The sequence below is a fragment of the Myotis lucifugus genome, unplaced genomic scaffold (assembly GCF_000147115.1).
Source record: "Myotis lucifugus unplaced genomic scaffold, Myoluc2.0 scaffold_23, whole genome shotgun sequence".
Lineage (NCBI taxonomy): Eukaryota > Metazoa > Chordata > Mammalia > Chiroptera > Vespertilionidae > Myotis > Myotis lucifugus.
This window is the reverse complement of record NW_005871071.1, coordinates 5,851,162-5,870,420: the sequence shown is the minus strand read 5'-3', so window position 1 is coordinate 5,870,420 and position 19,259 is coordinate 5,851,162. Positions and strand designations below refer to the sequence as shown.

Sequence of the window (19,259 nt, the reverse complement as noted above, 5' to 3'; positions counted from 1 at the left end):
TACATATTCTAGAATTTTAGATCAATGTAATTATACCATATACATTCCTTTGGGTCTGGCTTCTTTCATTCAGTATAATTATTTTGAGGTTCATCCATATCATCATGTGTATCAATTGCTCATTTGTTTTCATTTCTGAGTAGATTCCATTATGTGGACATACCACACTTTGTTAATCCATCCACCTACTAATGACCATTCAGGTTGTTTGCAGTTTTTGTCTGTTTCAAATAAAGCTGCTCTGAACATACACAGATTTTTAAAATAGCATACCATCCCTGAGCAACATAAAAAGGGAAAACGCAAGTAAAATGAATTGGCTGATATTCTTAAAACTTCTTCATGTTCAGATCCCAACCTTTTGAATCATTTTTGACTCATAGTCATCAATGTCTGTTTTGTTTCCACCCAGTACCTCCTCTTTGCCATCAAAAATGGTAATTTTATAAAAGTCATTGATGTTGGGTCTTAAACCGTTCTGTAATTATACGGAACTGGCCTAATCTGGACCTTCCTTTGGGAGGGAGTGTTGCTAAATACCCTTGAGTCGCCATGTCTCCCACTTCCTCCCCACTAGGTTTTAAAGAGTCCCTGGAATTGTTTTCCAAATCCCTGACACCTATTCTGCTAGTTTTGAAGCTGGTGCTTTTGATATTTATGCATATGTAGGCTGTGACAAGTCTTTCTTGACTGCTGCTGTGTCAGTGGTTGAGAGCCAATTGTAAGATAAATGTCAATTTCAGAATGTTATATTGTGGGAAACTGTTCATCTTGGAATCCGTAGGTAAGGTAGTTTAACCAGTTTGTTTGATGGCTAAGAGCCTGGCCGATTGAGATCCTTGTCCACAGTCACACAGTAAATTGATGGTAGCTGGGACCAGAACAAAGTATATATGGTGTAGTTGGTTTCTCTGACTTTAGTGGGATGAATTTTGTTTTGTCTTTACTGGAATATAGCCATTGAAATTAAAAGAAGGTGGGCTTATAAAAGGGAAAGAGAGTTACATTTTATATGGAAATGACACAAATAGAAAACCACAAACTTGAATATGGTGAATAGTTGAATTAATAAGGAGAGGGAAACAACATTCTTTCCATGCCAAACCATTTTTCATTCTTACTGTTTGAAAACAGGGCTTCTCAGATCATTCCTCTACTTTAAAAATTTGGAATGGCTCCTTATCTCCCAACAGAATAAAGCCCGGATTCCTAGGCAAGGCATATAGGGAAGGCCCTTCACAGATGTCTTCCTTGTCTTTCCTCTTCCCTCCCGGCAACTCTCCCCTCAAGACACACAAGCATTCCCCAACTTACCATGTACTTTCTCACCTTTGTGCCTTTGTTTACACTGTTCCTTTTTCCTAAGAATGACCCTTCCCCACTCATGTCTACCCTATGACCTCTATGACCTCTTCCTTACAGTTTCAAACTCAACCTCTTTTTCCCAGTGTCCCCTCAAACCCTAGATCCCTTTATCCAATAATTATCTCCTTATATGTTTTAAACTTACTTTATACATTAGTTTTGTTATAACACTTATCCTATTTGTGTGTCTCACTGAGCTATGATCTCCTTGGGGAAGGGTCACATCTTGTTTGCCTTTGTATTCTTGTTTTCTAGAACGCTGCCTGGTAATTAGTGGACATACAACAAATATTAATTGCCTTGAAAGATCTGACAGATAGTAATACTTCCTAAGGAGAAACACAATCAATTGAGTACATTGTTATTTCCTGAATGCGGTATTATCTTTCAAGGGAATACCTGTAAAATCCTCTGTGAAGAAGAAGGGATGAGTAAAAATTTCACTGTGAGTGGAAGTTTAGGGGTGAGGTGGTATAAAAAGTGGGTATTGAAAGGGGAATGGACTAGGAATGTAAAGAATTGAGCAGGATGGCCCAGGAAACAAAAAGGAAATAGGACTAAAAGAGAATGGGAGAGGAGGAAAGAGGAACAGAGAGGAGAACAGTGGAGAGGGTGAGCATGCAGCCAGGATTTTAGAATCTCCTTAGCCTAATGGCAGGGGAGCTGCTGGACAATGCTTTCTCACATGGATGTTCCAAACTCTCTTTCTGAATGAACCCCATTTTGTATTCTTCCCATTACTCTTTCTCTGAAAAGACACAAGTGTGCTGCTCACAACTGCCGTACAATTGGTGCATTGTTCTTCACTGTGTTCTGTGGAAAGCTGGAGGAGGCAGAGTAGTATAGTGGGAAGGCACTCACTACCCTGGGAATCAGAAGGCCAGGCACATCCCAGTTCTGGAGCCTCAAGCAAAGCACTTAGCCACTTTTCATCTCAGGCTCTTTATCTGTAAAATAGGTTATCAATATCTGTCCAGGCTTTTTTTCCAGGTTGTTGTAAAGATCTAAGTAAGTAAAATAATATACATGAAAACACTTTGTAAGTGGTCAGGTTGCTCTACAAATGAAGGTAATATCACCTTTTTTGTTGAATTATTCGTCCAATAGAGAGACTCCACTGGCAGATAGCATAGCCCTGTCTCCTGTTAATAAATCCTGTTTGCAGAAAGGAAATAACAGAGTTTCTTTCTTATTAGTGGCATTCTGAGGTCTCAGGACGCTGGCCCATTTAAATGTTCGCGGCCCATGAGAAGGGCATCTGAGAAACCATGGCGCTCCCTTTTCAAAAAGAGTTGGAGAAATATAAGAACATTGATGAAGATGAGCTTCTTGGAAAACTCTCAGAAGAGGAATTGAAACACTTGGAAAATGTTCTTGATGACCTAGATCCCGAGGTTAGTGACCTGGAACTGAAGCAGCGTGGTTAATGATAGTCCCGGATAAATGGCGTGGCATGTCCTTAAATAATGGTGTAGAAATCCCTTAGCTCCAAATGCGAATTCTGTGTTCTTCCCTGATTGGTCCTGAGTCACTTACTCTTCGAAATTTATGGAGAATCTCAGTAACCTCAATCTATAATATGATATGGCAAATGTATTTCTCAAAAACAAGTTTAATGTAAATGGGGAAAAGTAGTTTCCATTGATTGATGAAAGACTAGTCTGACTTGGGTAAAAAGAAGGGAAAGAGAGAAAAGGAACAAATCTTATTGAGTTTCTTCTGTGAATCACACATTCTGCTGGACATAAAAGCCCCTTAGGTAAAGTGTATTATCCCCATTTCATAAATGAGGGGATAAACTAGGAGAAGTAATTTACCTAAGATCCCATACTAGTAAATGTCAGAGATGATATTTAAACCAGGTCTTTAACCCCAAAGGCAGATCTTTTCTGTATCTAGTTTATTTAAAATGTATAGCACTGGCCGGTGTGGCTCAGTTGGTTGGGCATCATCCTGTGCGCCGAAAGGCTGCCAGTTTGATTCCTGGTCAGGGCACATGCCCAGGTTGCAGGCTCAATCCCCGGTAGCGGGTGTGCAGGAGGCAGTCAATTGATGTTTCACTCTCACATTCCTGTTTCTCGCTCTCTCCCTCTCCTTTTCTCTCTCTCTCTAAAAAAAATCAATTAAAAAATCTTTTTTTTTAAAAATGTATAAATAACTTGAAATCTTTGGTGATCCTACAACAATAGGTAGATTAGAATAACTGACCATAATATCAAATACACTTAAGTGGAGCAATGCTCTTGATATTATCAAGTACATTAATATGTTTATGGGCTCTTGAAAAGCTCAGTAACTTATTATAGTGTTTCCTTCAGACCTGCTGGTATTAGCTTAAACTTAGAATCAGTGGCATCCAAAATAATGGTTTCACTATAAATAAAAATGTCACTAAAAATTATTTGTATGATAATCTGATGTGGCAGGTACTTTGGATACTGTATCTACTTTTAAAAATATAAGTATTCTGCTTGTATTGTTTAAACTTAAGGAAGGAGTCTCTAAGCTTAATCAAGCAGGTACCATAATGTTCGCTTACCTGCTTGGCCGGTTCCCCAGGAGAAGGGTTGGAAATAAGAGAGAATAGCCATATTGGCTCCTTTGTAGAATCTCCATATGACTGCCTGGGAGCACCTTGGGTGCAGAGGTGGCCAAACCTAAGTGGGATCTATGAGGCTGCGGAGGGAGGCCGGCCTTGTGCTGTCACGTTCTAGAAGGCAGCTGCAGGAGTCCCAGAAGCTGCTCCAGCCACGTGTGTGTGCTGCCTGCCTTCGGGAGCCCTCTTCTCCTCAGCACAGGATATTAGAGCAGGTAGGGCCTCAGGTGCCAAAGAACCCCACCCTTAGCTCACACCTCCCCCATGTGCAGCAGAGGAGGGAGGGTCACAGGGTATCAGTTGGGCAGGCACCTTCCTTCCTGCTCACACCTCTGTCTTACCAGAGTGCCCTGCTACCAGCTGGATTCCGACAGAAAGACCAGACACAGAAAGCAGCCACCGGCCCCTTTGACCGCGAGCACCTCCTCATGTACCTGGAGAAGGAGGCTTTGGAACAGAAAGACAGAGAAGACGTTGTGCCTTTCACTGGAGAAAAGAAAGGTAAGGACCGCAGGTGGCGCCTCTTGGGACAGAGGTGCTCCTAATGTATGTCCTGGAAGGTCAAGCCAGGGAACTGGCCTGGGAATGGGAAATAAGCCCATAATTGGATTCAGTGTTTAAAAGAATCATGGCTGATGGATACATGTCAGTGTAGACATTTGTCCAGACCCATAGAATGTACACCCCCCAGAGTGAGCTCTAATGTAAACTCTAAGCTTTGGGTGATATCAGTGTAGGCTCATTGGTTGTAACAGATGTACGACTCTGCTGTGGGATATCAATAGAGGGGGAGATTGGCAGTGTGGGGCTAAGGGGTATATGGGAACTCTCAGTGCTTTCCTCTGTGAACCTAAAAACTGCTCCCCAAAATAAAGTTTATTAACTAAGTAAAAAAGAAGCATGGAGGCTAATTAAATGAATACTTTGAGTGTGGTGGTACTCAAATTAGTTCTGTAAAAAAAGAATTCTTAACTCCCAAAGAAAGTTTTGGGAGTAGGAAGTAGAGTTGTGCCTAAGAGAAGGTCCCATAAGCGTGAATGCTCTCAGGCCAGGGCCTTACCCGCTGCAGAAGTCTACTCCATGTCTAGGCATTGGCTATGTTCCTAGATGTTACCTTGAGGGGTAGTGCAGTAAATCATTCATTCAGCATTGACCTCCTCTGTGCAGAGCCGAGTGTCAGGTGCTGGAACCACAGTGAGTAAGACCCTGCCCTGCCCTCAAAGAGCTTGTGGTCTAGTGAGAGAAACACTGTGATAGACCTGGGAAGGCTGTGAGATAGGCACGACAGACTCAAGACAGGAAAACCTTCCTCCTTAGCTCTCAATCCTGAGCCCTTTGGAGGAAAAAGTGGATATCACTCACCTGTCCAGGTTCTTCAGCTACAGACGGCAACTTGGGCCCATGGGTACTAATAAAATCATTGATAATCTCATGGCGACCACAGTCTAAAATATATATTTTTTAATTGATTTTTAGAAAGAGAGGGAGAACGAAAAACATCCCAAACATCAATCAGCTGCCTCCTGCACAGCCCCCACCAGGGATCGAGCCCATAACCCCAGATGTGCCCTAATTGGGAATCGAACCAGCAATCCTTCAGTGCACAGGATAATGCCCAGCCAACTGAGCCACACCAGCCAGGGCTACCACAGTCTTTTAAAACACAAATCAGATCATGCTGCTTCCCTGCTTAAAACCCCAAATCCTTACTGTGCTTCTCATAGTCCCGGGAGAGTCCTTCCTGCCCACCTCTCTGACAGCCTTCCCTCACTAAGCCTCAGCCCCAATATCTTCATTCAGTTCCCCGAACCTGCCGAGTTTTTTTTCCCGTCTCAGGGTCTTCTTGTGGACTCTTCCCTCTGACCCACATCCCCATATTTTGCTTTCTAAGCCTCAGCTTAAATGCCCAGGCCTCCAGCTTTCCCTCTGTCTAAAACAGACCTCTTCTTTCTGCCCTGACACTCATTTGTTACGTTCACAGCCCGTGACAGTGTTTATCCTTTATTTATTTGTTTTTGGTTTTGCGTGTTTTCCACATTAGATTGAGATCTCCACGGTGGGGTTGTGTCTCTCTTGCATCCTGGCACAGAAGCTGACACGGGGAGGCACTTGATAAATATGGACTCGAATGAACGCCATCTCTGAGCTTCTGTGGGGGTGGGAACACAGCTCCCCTGCTGGCATGAGTCACAGCAGTGCTGCCTCCGCTCATACTGCGCCCCAGCTCTCCTCTGAACCAGGCATGTTTGACAGGTCACGTACCGTGGATGATGTTATTTTATTAAGAAAGTAAAGGTGAACAGTGACAAATAACCAAGGATTACCGTAGAAATATAAACTCTTTCTATGGTAACATAGTTGCTATTGAACTAATTTAATTGTGAAATAAAAAGTAAATTATTTAATGTCAAATTTTCAATAAAATTCCTGTTAACGTCCAGTATTAGGGTAGTGACTGAATAACAAGAGGAAAACTGTTGTGTTCTGTTCTCAGAGTAGAGGTTTGAGGAGGAGCTGTGGTAAATTCCCCTCTCGATCCAGATCAACTTAAAGATGGTTCACGGGGGAACTAGAGGTGCAGGAGCAGTCTGAGTTATAAATGGGGATACAAGAGGGTAATACAGCTGCACAGGTAGCTTAGGAGAAGGTTGAGAAGCAACACAGTTGAGCGGAAAAAAAACAACAAGTTTTCCACACAGAGGGATGAAGGTGAGGTGGGGGAGTCTACAGGCCCCGGGAAGGACCAGTGGGTGCTCTGGAAGCCGTGGGGGGCTGTAGTGAGGGCCTCAGGAGAGGGCTGGCACACCTCAGTTCTGAAGGCCGTGTGCCTGAGCTACATTTAATTCTCTAGTGTAGTTTTTTTCACTGAGAACTTACTTGGTCGGAGCCCAAGGAATGGCTGTGCAGCAGCAGTTGTCCTGAATGCCAATAGCTGTGGGCCAGCTGTGCAACAGTGTTGGGAGGGACCCTGAACAGTACCAGGATTACTTAGAAATCCGATTTTGAATCTGGACCCGAGATCATCCGAGCCAGAAAGACAGTGCTTCAGGCTGCAGATACTATGAAAATTAAGTCAGGAATAGCCCCGGTGTCTGAGATGCTATTGACTGGTTGATTTTCCCCTGCCCCTCTCTTCTGGCCATTCTCCTGTTTTGTTTCCCAGTGTGCTTTCTTCTCTTCTTGGAAATATGGCAGCTTATATAGTGGTCAAAGATAGAGACCTGTGGTCTGACCATAAGGAGTGGGCCCTCTTTGGGGTGCCCAGCTCTACCTGGCCCCTGTTTCCTTGTCCAACCATTTGAGGATCTGGTGAACCACTGGGAAGTGTAAAGCCCTGTAACCAGGGACGCCTCCTGGAGAGTTTTCATGAGGGAGACATACTGACTTTGGGTTTCCCCTTGCCTTTCCCATGGGAGTAGGGAAGGCCAGACTAGCCAAGGAGACCTAGAAGGAACTTGGGTCCTAATGGCTGAAGCTGGAGCCAGCTGTCTGTTCTACCCCAGGGGACAAAGGGGAAAAGGAATGGAGGGGTGAGTCTTTAGGGAACTCTAAAGATCACCATGGAGGAGACCAGTTTCAGAGATCATGCCAAGAAGTAAAAGCAGCTCCAAAAAAGAGAGAAACCAAGAGTCAAAGCAGGAGGAATTGGGAAGAGTATGAGTAGGTCTGGGGTATGGCTATGGTGGCCCCAGTGTGTCTTGGCTTCACCTTTATAAGCCCATGTGGGATGTGGGTGTGCTGGCCTGGCTGTATTCACATCCTCCCGGCCTTGTGATTATTAGTCCAGAGGTTTGGGCAGCGCGGGGGTGGGTTGGGGTGTTGCAGATATTGGCATATTCAGAAGTGAGTAGGGGCAAAATGAATGTGATTCGATTGAACAGGGTAAGGTGGGAGGTGGTGGCAGAGAATGTGCACGTGGGAAGCACAGAGAGCTCTACTGCCCAGACCCCCACGTCTCTGAGTACGCCAGCCCTGCTTATTTTCTTTTAAATCAGGCTGACTTTGGTATGCTGTAGAGAGGTGGCTGCGTCCCAGGTCACTACCTAGTCACATGATCCTAGATAGAACATCCTACTGGTCTACCACCTCAGTTGGTGAGAGGAAAACTCTGGATGATCACATTTGTCCCTTAGGAATCCCAGGGCCATTTGGATGAATCTGGTCCTAATATTTGCAGGGTCCAAGACAAGAACACAAACAGAAGTTCAAGTGCCTTTAAAAAAAAAATTTAAGTTAACAAAGTGTTAAAATATCTTATATCCTACAAGTATACGTAGGCCAGTATTCTTGGACTTCCAAGAGTTCTACACAGGGATGTCCGTCCTTCTCTACCAGGACCTCAAATGCATATGGTTGACACCTCCGCCTGCATATCCAAGCTTCATTCATACTCATCCACCACTGCCTCCCCTTGGCCTGGGGGTGTACATCCCAGCAGTGTGACCTGCATTCAGGAGGGTGGGCATAGAAGGGATTCATGCAGGCCCTGGAAGCAGGCTCACGGCTCTTAGGCAAGAATCCCAGGGTCCAAGGTGCCTGGGTGTGGTCTAGCAGGCAGCCTCTGTTCTCAATGGGAATGTCCCTTTGTCCCATGATTCTTCCCTTGGTGGGGCAGAAGCGGTGTGTGTGTGTGAGGGGGGTGGGGGGTGTGCAGCCAGAGGAGACCAGAGCTGAGCTCTTTAAAGTTGGGGTCCACGGCAGGGCCCCCCTTTGCCCAGGTCTAAGGGCAGTGCTGCTGATCGATGGGAAGGAGGGAGGTAGAAGCCATTTCTCTCTGTGGTTAAGGACTGCAGTCTCCTTGGATGTCAGTGCTGTAGAATGCAGGATTCCTCCTCTGACCTTCCTCCCTTCTAATTGTGGCTTATTGATAATGGCATTATCCCAGCACTTAAGGCATCCCAGTTGGATGTGCAACGGCCTAATGACTCGGCTCTTAACAGCCAGAGCTGCATTCTCTGGTGGGCCTGCTTCCCCTGCAATAAGCAGCCCACACAATGGTTTTTGTTTTTCTTCTGACTCAAAGGGAGAGTCTTTATCCCCAAAGAGAAGCCCGTGGAAACGCGTAAAGAAGAAAAAGTGACCCTTGATCCAGAACTGGAAGAAGCTTTGGCCAGTGCCTCCGACACTGAACTCTACGATCTTGCAGGTTAGTCCTCAGCTCTGGGTCACTTTCCTGTTTCATTCTGTGGCCTCCAGGTCGGCACCCATGGCAGTAGCCTTTGAGTTTCTCCGTAGCTACTGGCTTTTATTGTGATACCTGGTTGGCTTCAGTCTTTATGTAGCTGTAAGACTTGATTCAGCTGACTTAACCTCTCTGAGCAAACATTCTGCTGAATTTCAGCTGTAAAGTGCCCCAGTAATACCCATCCTACCAAACTCAAGAGTTTCTGTAAGAAATCAGAGAATAGAGTTGAAGGAGTGCTGAGGACTTACACGATAAAATAACAGCCCTTGTGCTTTCTAAAGAGCTTTCACATTTGTCACTTTATCATCACAACATTTCCATAAAGTTCTTGCTCTTCCCCAGTTGCTGTTCCATTTTGATCCCCACTAACAGGTCTGTTGAACCCAACTCTGAATGGGGGTAATTACTGTGACGTTCATGCACTGTGGTAAATCCACTTTCAGCCCAATCTGCTGACTTTTTTTCTAGTTTTCTTAACAGTAGCAACAATACAATAATTATTGGCATTATTATTTGAATTGGTTATACATGCAGCTAGAAAAAGCCCAAAAAGTACAAAAGAATATGTAATGGCCCTAGCCGGTTTTACTCAGTGGATAGAGCGTTGGCTTGCAGACCACAGGGTTGGTTGCAGGCTCCTTCCCGGCCTGGGCCCTGGTCAGAGCTCATGCAGGAGGCAACCAATCGATGTGTTTCTCACATTGATGTTTCTCTCTAACTTTCCCTCTGTCTTCCAATCTCTCTAAAAAAAATCAATGGAAAAATAACCTCAGGTGAGGATTAACAACAACAAAAAGAATATGTAATGAAAGTAAGTCTCTCACCCTGATTACATAAGCCCCCTCCCATTTCTTATCTATCCTTTGAGAAAGAACCCATGCATATGCCAGCATATTTGTGTACAAATGGGATGCACTTTTCTCCAAATAAGATGGATATGTGGATCATGAGGGTCATTAGGTCATCACAGGAGAGAGGTGTTTTAAAAAAAATAATCCATAGTTTTAGCAAGAATTCTCACATTTTTATTCCATTGGAAGGCATATTACTATAATCTCCGTCCTCCTAGGAGAACCAGCTATGCCTTATTCTAATAGCATGCAAACCGTTCCAGCTACATTTTCATTCCTTCTGTGATATCAGTGGTCAGTATTAAATTCACGTATTTGACCCCCTCTCAGAAGTCACTGCAGCGTTGAGGCACCTGTGCCACACAGTTAGGAAGGTGCTTAGCAGTGACCAGTCTCCTTAGCCCTGTGGTTGCTGGGGAGGGATCCTGTTATGGTGACTGTTGCCTCTTGGTCTGTCCTGGAATTGCCCAAAGGGAGAATGCAGGGCTGGGCTTAAATTCCCAGGAAATGCCTAAGAAGAAAGAAAGAGATAAGCACCCGTCGTTTGGAAGATCCTGAAATTCATGCAGTAAAACCAGGGGGATAATCCCCAAAGAAAACTGTCGTGTTCGTTTTACGTAGCCTCCCTCCCTCAGCAGTGCCCCTCAGCACCAGGAGGAAGCCCCGCATCTTCTCCAGGACGGCTCTCTCTGGAAGAAGTAGAGCTGCCAGCCTTTGAAAGCGTGTCAACGCCCTGCCCATGTTACTCTAGCAGACCAAGAGCAGAAGGACAGATTGTTCCTCAAGCGAGCACCCCCACAGTGTTAAAGGCCGTATTTCTGTGTGGTCCCCCGCCACACCAGTCTAGTTCTCAGCTCTGCTGGTCTGGTGATTTGATCTTGTCGGTGCACATAGCAGCAGTCTGATTGGGGCCAGGCAGTGGGGACGGGTCCACCTGCCAGGTTCACAGGAAACAGGTAACACAAAAATTAACACTTGGCAATGGGAGCCAAATTATAATTAGAAGTTATTAGTGAGAATGGGGCCAAAGCAAGATATGTTTTTTGGATGGTCTCAGTAAGCTTGTGCTTATCAAATAGGGCATCTCCCTGGCCAATGCCAGAAACACCGTAATAAATGCTTATTTACTGATAAGAATGTATAAAGCACTTAGAACAGTGCCTGACGCATAGGAAGTCATTTCATCTTTTTTTAATCCTCACCTGAGGAGTGAGGATATTTTTCCATGGATTTTTAGAGAGAGTGGAAGGGAGGGGGAAGTAGAGGGGAGAAAAGGGGGAGGAAGAGAGAAACATCCATGTGAGAGCGATACATCAATTTGTTGCCTCCCACACACACCCCTACTGGGGTGGGGATCGAACCTGCAACCCAGGTATGTGCCCTTGACAGGAATCAAACCTGTGACCCTCTGGTGCTCAGGCCGACACTCTAACCACTGAACTACACTGGCCAGGGCAGTCATTTCATTTTTGTAGTAGGTAAAGCATAATTATTATCCCTACTTTACAGATGGGGAAACTGAGGCTCAGAGGCATTTAGTAACTTCTCAAGTCACACAGGTAGTACATGACAGTATTCATATTGGCTGACTGCTCCTGGGGGCCCTTTTAACCCTAGACTTGCTGTTTCTTACGGTGTGCTGGCCTCCTGCCTCCTTCTAATGTGCAGATTACAGTACAGCTGACGAAGAGCTCAGAGTTAACAGGAGCTCTGACCCCTATTCACAGATCGATTCTGGGACGGGATCGTTCACCAGGTGGCCGCCTGTAATTTTATTAGTGAGGGGAGAGCTGGGGTGCAGTTGCAGCTTCAGCCTGCCTGGTGTGCATTCTCCCCCAGTGCTGTTTCTCGCATGCTGTGCTGCCCCCTGGTGCCAGTTCCATGTAGTACAGGAGCCTCAAATCTCAGCATGCTCAGCCTTCCGTTGCTGGTGTCTCTTTTATTTCCCACGGTGAGATGCTTTAGACAAGGAAAGGGCAACTTCTCTCGGTGAGGCTTATATTGAAAGAGACCCACGATCTTTCTGCTCTTTGCCTCTGAAGAAATACATGCCATCATCTCTATAATGTCAAATCTTAAAATATCCTTAGGTTCAGTCCGACCCTCACATTTTACAGATGGGAAAGCTGATGAGTTTGAATCTACTTTACTAGGAGGTCTTAGCAGGTTTTCAGTAATTTGGGACCATCACTAGGCCATTGTCCCTCAGATCCCAAATGGTGTCACAGGTACAGATGTAGAAAGACCTGTGTAGATTGCTGGTGGTCTTGCAGGGAGGGTTTTTGTGTATGTGTGTGTGTTAATATATCAGTTTATTTAACACTATACATGTACCACACACTGTGCAAGGAAGTATGGGTCCGGAGACTTATCTTTATGATACCAAGAATTGTTCTTCAAGGAACAAATTAACAATGTGGGTATCCTAACATGTTTTTCCAAACTTAATGTTTATTCACTGATTTTTTTTTCTTCCAGCTGTTCTTGGAGTCCACAATTTGCTCAATAACCCAAAATTTGATGAAGAAACACCCAACAGTAAAGGTGGCAAAGGGCCTGTGAGAAGTAAGTTGACGTGGAATCTGCAGTTCCGTGAGGCTTGGGAGCCTCCACGTGTTGCTGGGAGGAGAGGCCTGTTGACTGGGCCTCCTAGTGCATCCTGACCTCTGTGCTGCGGCCTTTGAAAGTGGCTTTTGTCAGTTCACCAAGGATCACTGGGCTCGGGGCGGTCAAACCAGGATAGAGTAGCTGATCATGGGAACTCTGTCTGGCAGTGTAACTAGTAACAATCAGTTGTTTTGTCCAAAACACACTCTGTAGTTAGGTCCCTTCCATCAAAAGGTAAAATTGCTGGTAGGTTGCATAGTTAGCATGGAATGCAGAGTTTCCTGTTCCCAAGGATGTTTTAATCAACTGTCACATCTTAAAAAAGTTCTTTTCTCTATTTCAGTGTCTTTTTGTCTCAATAATGGATGCTTGTCATTAGAATTTGAATACCCACATCCCCCAGAGAGCATGAAAGACACACTGATTCTTAGAGCAAGAGGGAGAGAGAGAGAAACATTAATGTGAGAGAGAAACATGTGCCTTGACTGGGAATCAAACCTGTAACCTTTGGTATAAGGGATGACACTCCAACCAATTGAGCCACCCAGCTAGGGCTTGATTACTATAGCTTTATAGTAAGTCTTGAAGTTGAGTAGTGATAGTTCTCCAACTTTGTTGTTCTCTTGCAATAGTATATTGGCTCTTCTGGGTTTTTGCTTCTCCATATAAACTTCAGAATTAGTTTGTGGATATCTACAAAATCACTTGCTGGGATTTTTATTGGGATTACACTAAATTGGTAAAGAACTAACATCTTAACAATATTGAGTCTTCCTATCTATGAACATGGACTATCTTTCAAGAGTATTATAGTTTTTCTCATACCGATTTTGTACATATTTTTTAGGTTTAGACCTAAGTATTTTATTTTTCATTAACTTTTTTTAAAATTATGGTTCTAGTCTCCTACCAGTACATGTAGGTTTGCCTGTTCTTTTAGTGAATAGATAGCATCTTATTAGGTGATTATGCTATAACTTATTTAACCATTTTCACATCGATGGACATTTTATCCTGTTTTACTGTCACCAGTAATACATCAATGAACATTCCTGAATGTATATCTTTATGTTTTTATGCTATTTTTTCTGTAGATTAGACTTCTAGATATAGAGTTTCTGGGTCATAAAGTTTCTACATTTTAAATTTTGACAGGTGATGCCAGATTACTCTCCCCAAAATCATGCACCAACATTTCCACCAACAATACAGGGATTCCAAAAAAATGTATACACACTTAACAGTTGATAGCTCAATTGATGTTTCTTTCTTTTCAGATTTCACACATTGGAATTAATAATTATTCAAATTGTGTATACATATTTTTGTATTAGCGAATGTTGTAGTGCGTTATTAATAATTATGTATAACAGCATATTGTAAAAACTAAGTTACAAAATTTTTATTAAAACGTTCATTACATACCGTTATATTGGCTGGGCTGCAAAAATAGTCGTCGTAGGGCCGCGAGTTTGACATACTTGCTGTAGGGTCTCCTGCACTTTTGGCTCCATGCAGTGTCAGCTACTGAGACTTCTCATTGCGGTTGAGAAGCATCAATCTTTGAAACTGTAACTCAGAGCCATACCATTCCCATGCTTGTTTAGTTGAGAATAAGCTTACTGTCATTGATAATAAAGTATTATTAGGATCAGAGAATATGAAAAAAGGTCGTTTGGCGGGGTGGGGGGGGATCATCGCTGATTTTGACAGGAGAATCCTTACGTTTCTTTTTTTTTTTAACTTGTGTCTTAGATGTGGTCAAAGGTGAAAAGGTCAAGCCTGTATTTGAGGAACCACCCAACCCCACAAATGTGGAAGTAAGTCTGCAGCAGATGAAAGCTAACGATCCCAGCCTCCAAGAAGTCAATCTCAACAACATTAAGGTATCTCACTATGACTGTTGTCAGTCGCTTGATTTATCTTGAGTTTAGAAAACTTAAAGGGGATGACTGATTACCTAGTTGAAATCTTTTGAGTCACTGATTTTGAGGCAAGATATCCCATTCAAAAGAAGAAGTAGGTTTAAAAACAATGATTTCTAGAATTCTTGGAAACAATTAATAGTAGTTGTGTTAAATAATATGCTGGTTATCTATTGTTGAATAGCAAATTACTTCAAAACTTACAGGCTTAAAAGAAGAAACATTTATTCTTTCACCCAGTTTCTGAGGATCAGGAAACGGGGAGTGACTTAGCTGGGTAGTATGACTCAGTGTTTCAAAAAAGGCTCTGGGGAGGCTATCTATCCGCCAGGGCTGCAATCACCTTACAGGCCCGCCTGAGGAGGAGGATCTACTTCCTAGAAGGTGCACTCCCGTGGCTGTTTATAGGAAGCCTCTGTTTCTACCTGTGTCCATACATCATGACAGCTGGCTTCCCCCAACATGAGTGATCCAAGAGAAAGAGAACAGTCAGGAAGCCACAGTGTATGTTATTACTTATTCTCTGAAGTCACACATTGTCACTTCCACTTTATTCTATTTGGCAATAGGTCATGTGACTCTCAAGTAGAGGGGTGTGTGTGTGTGCGTGCATGTGTGTGTGCGTGTGGTGTGTGTGTGTGTGTGTGTGTGTGTGTGTGTGTGTGTTGTGTATGAGAGAGAGAGGGAGAGAGAACATTGTCTGACATGTTTTGTTCATTCTTGTTGGGCCAATTTCTAGCATTTAATAATAATAACAGACTTTTGCCCTAGCCGGTTTGGCTCAGTGGATAGAGCGTTGGCCTAGGGACTGAAGGGTTCTGGGCTCAATTTCAGTCAAGGGCACGTGCCTGGGTTGTGGGCGCAATCCCCAGCAGGGGGCATGCAGGAGGCAGCCGATCAACGATTCTCATCATTGATGTTTCTGTCTCTCTCTCCCTCTCCCTTCCTCTCTGAAATCAATAATATATTTAAAAAATAATAATAACAGACTTTTATTGAGTACTCGTTATGTACCAGATTTTTTGCTAAAAACTTGAAATTCGTTATCTCATTTAATTCTTAGTGGGACTTAAAGAGGTTAAGTTGCTCACAGTCCCAGAATAGTCTGTGGAACATGTAAGACTCACGTCAGCCTCTGTCTGTACCCCATGTTGCCACCCTCCCCAGTGGTCAGTACCCGGCTAAGTGCTGTAGAAGAGGGAGTAGGATTCATTTTTGTCTATTCTGAAGAACTTATTGTTAGGAGAATAACACTAAACAAATCATTAGAACAGAATGTGGTAAGCCCCAGATGTTATGGAATTGCAGGTAAGGAAAACTTTGATCCTGCCTATGAGAGCCAATAAACAAAGGAGGTAATATTTTAGCTGAGTCTTAAAAGAAGAGTAGGAATTAATCAGAGAAAGGACAGAGGAATTTCCAGATAAAGGAAAAAGCATATCTAAAGGTATAGAGGAGAGAAAGACCATGGTATATTAGCAAGTAGGTCAGTCTGGTTAGAACACAGAGAATGAAAGAGAAGAGGGAATATGGTAGGTGCATAATTTTTTGGTTAGTAAACAGAAAGGTGATGCCGCAGTGTCTCGTTGTGTTACATTCCCTTATTAGACACAGCGTGGCTATTGGCTAGGGATGGCTTCAGTTGTTGGAAGATGGGTGATAAATGTCTTTTAGAGGGCTTAGCATGCAATTAGTCATCTAAATATATAAAGTACTTAAAAGCTATGGATCCTTGGCTTATCAACTCTCTGTACCTTCCCCATCATAGAACATTCCAATTCCAACCCTGAGAGAATTTGCAAAGGCTCTGGAGACCAACACCCATGTCAAGAAGTTCAGCCTGGCTGCCACCCGCAGCAATGACCCTGTGGCAATTGTGAGTAAAGTTCTTAGAAATATATAACGTGAAAAGATTAAATTCATTATAAACTCTTTAATTTGTCTTACTGATAATTTTTAGATCTGGTAAATTTATTTTCTACACAGTTAATAAACAAAATAAGTTATAATGAGACAATAAAACAAGACCCAGTTGTCAGGCACTTTGAATTAAGTAGAATTTTGTTAGCAATACACTTTTTAGGGGAAAGAAACAGGATTAGATGAGGCATTTAGCTAAACAAATATTTAGATTTTGTTCTGGGCTTAGTATAAACTTTCTGAAACTTTTGCATCTGTAATAACATTCTGTCACAATCATAAGACCCCAAATCCTACAGGAACTTGGCACATATAAAAATATTAAAGTATATTTCATTTTAATCTTTAAAATGGATTAGTATGTTTCAGAAATATTTTAACAACTAAATCTTGAAACGTTTTGTGTTTGATATTGTTAACCAGAATATGAAAATAAAAAACCGAAGCCCTATTCCCTCTATGCACATTAGATTATCCAGCTAAACAAGGAAACCCTTGACCCAATTAACTACTACTACAATCACCATCATCAGTGTTACTCCTTCTATTAATAGCTAACATTTCTTGGGCAATTAATAAATTCCAGCACTGATCTCTATACTTTACACACGTCACCTCACCTAATCCCCACTATGTTATTATCAGGTATGTACTATTATTAGTTCCCACTTTGACAAATGAGCAATCTGAGGCTCAGAGAGGTTAATTAACTTTTCTAAGGTGACTCAGCCAATAGGCAGTAGAGCCAGGATTCACCACCAGGCCTTTTTGGTTCCTCAACGAGGATGCTTAACCATCAAGCTATGCTGTATTTACACACAATGCCTCCCTGTCAAACATTTGCTAAAATATGTCAGTTATCAGGAGCCTGAGTATCTCCCTGTGGTTCTACAGCATCTAATGCTCAGCTAGAAAATCAGAAGTTTTCTTTACTTGATGCAGTGATTTAAAGTGACAGGTCTCTTGGAAGATCTGAAATACCATTAAAAACAGACAATGTGAAAGTCATGGTGCTGGCACAGGGTAGATGTTTGAAAAACACTTGATAAATGAATGAAGGAGTGTGCCCTCCAGCCTCTCAGCAGTAGAGAATATTTCCACGATTACATAAATTGATATTTTCACCAGAAATTATTACTTACCTAAATTTGTAAGTTGAGAGCAGTTTTGAATTTAAAACCTATCATTAAATTAGAAAAAGTGCACAACTAGATCATTGGTAAAATGAAATTAACAATTTAAGGATTCTTATCTGTATATAATTTTATATAATCTCTGCCTTTTAGATTTGTTTTCAATAAAGCAAAAATATTCACAGTGCATTTTGTATGTAAGTGACTAAAGGGATGATGTACAAAGAAATAACTTGTCACTCCTACTTGATATATTATCTATATATATAACTAGTAGCCCTGCACACGAATCCGTGCTCCAGTAGCTCTCTGCAGGGCCTGGCCGCTCCACGCCCACTACCCAGAGGCTCTCCGCAGCCCAGAGGCCCATCCGCGGCCGGGCGCAGAACGCTTGCCTCATTGCTGGGGCGATGATGCATGCATTCCTCCCCCCATCCCCCCCCAACCGCTCTGTGCCCACTGCCCAGAGGCCCTCCACAGCTGGGGTGGAACGCTTGCCTCGTTGCCATGGCGACAAAGCAAGCATTCCGCCAGGCCGCTCACACTACCCACTCTCAGCAGCTGTCCCCCCAGGACTGGGGGACTCCGGCGGGGCTGAGAGGACTGGGCGCCGCCATCTTGTGGCTATGGGTGCCGCCATCTTTGTGACAGAGTGATGGTTAATTTGCATATTACCCTTCTATTAGATAGGATAGGCTAAGCGACCGTCCGACCGTTCGACCGGTAGCTATGATGCACAATGACCACCAGGGGGCAGATGTTCCGACCAGTAGCTATGACACGCACTGACCACCAGGGGGCAGACACTCAATGCAGGAGTTACCAAGCTGCGGTGACTTGGCAGCAGCAGTTCTTGGGTGACCCACCCCGGGACCAGAGACGAGGGAGCCCGATTCCAGGGTGCATCACCCGGGAACCACCCTCTCGCAATCCGGGACCCCTCGGGGGATGTCAGAGAGCTTGTTTCAGCCCCACCCGCAGGCGAGGCTGAGGGACCTCACCTGCTGGAAGGACCCCGCTCACTCTGCAGATGCCCTTCAAGCCAGGGCGCCACCCCAGGTGCGGCTGGCCAGGGAGGAACCATGGAAGGTTGGCTCCAGGGTGTGTCCAGCCCGTCTCGCCCAGTCCCACCCCACCAGCCACCTTTTAATTAATTTCCTTTCAATGTGCACAAATCTGTGCACTGGGTCACTAGTTTAGAATAAAATGGCAGGAATGGGAATAATTTCTAATCCATTTTCAACACTACTAATAAATAATCTAACCTACTCAGATCAAATAGATAGCTTTCTAACTGAACTAAGTAAATTCCAAATATAGTAATTTCTTTGATACTGTTTTTAATGCAAAAACTATGTGTTGAATGCACACTGTGTGACCAGCACACCATACAATTGTGAAGAAGAATTGCTGTCCTTCGGGGTGTGAAGAGAAAAGACTTTTTGGCTTTATACCAAGATGGCCCAGCTCTCACCTGGATGCCCGTAGATCAGTGGTCTGTGAGGTCCAAAAGGTTGGCGACCGCTGCCCTAGATGATTCCCCTTTCAGTTATGCCATTGTTAGGAAAGAGCTTTTGTATAGTTTGAAAATGTGGCTCTTCCACAAAATAGTATAAAGCCAAAAAGTCTCTTCTCTTTCACAACCCGAAGTACAGCAATTCTTTCTTCAAAATTGTA

The 19,259-nt window shown here is 43.5% G+C and overlaps 1 protein-coding gene across 1 annotated transcript in view; it reads left to right on the top strand.

Moving 5' to 3' along the window:
• Positions 1-19,259, top strand: part of TMOD2 (tropomodulin 2) — a 50,511-nt gene that overhangs the window by 14,968 nt on the left and 16,284 nt on the right. Inside the window, exons 2-7 of the mRNA XM_006085955.3 lie at positions 2,562-2,759; positions 4,306-4,462; positions 8,985-9,107; positions 12,476-12,562; positions 14,360-14,490; positions 16,298-16,405. Of these exons, the coding sequence (XP_006086017.1) occupies positions 2,634-2,759; positions 4,306-4,462; positions 8,985-9,107; positions 12,476-12,562; positions 14,360-14,490; positions 16,298-16,405 (732 nt within the window). The 5' untranslated portion in view covers positions 2,562-2,633. The remainder of the gene's footprint in view (positions 1-2,561; positions 2,760-4,305; positions 4,463-8,984; positions 9,108-12,475; positions 12,563-14,359; positions 14,491-16,297; positions 16,406-19,259) is intronic.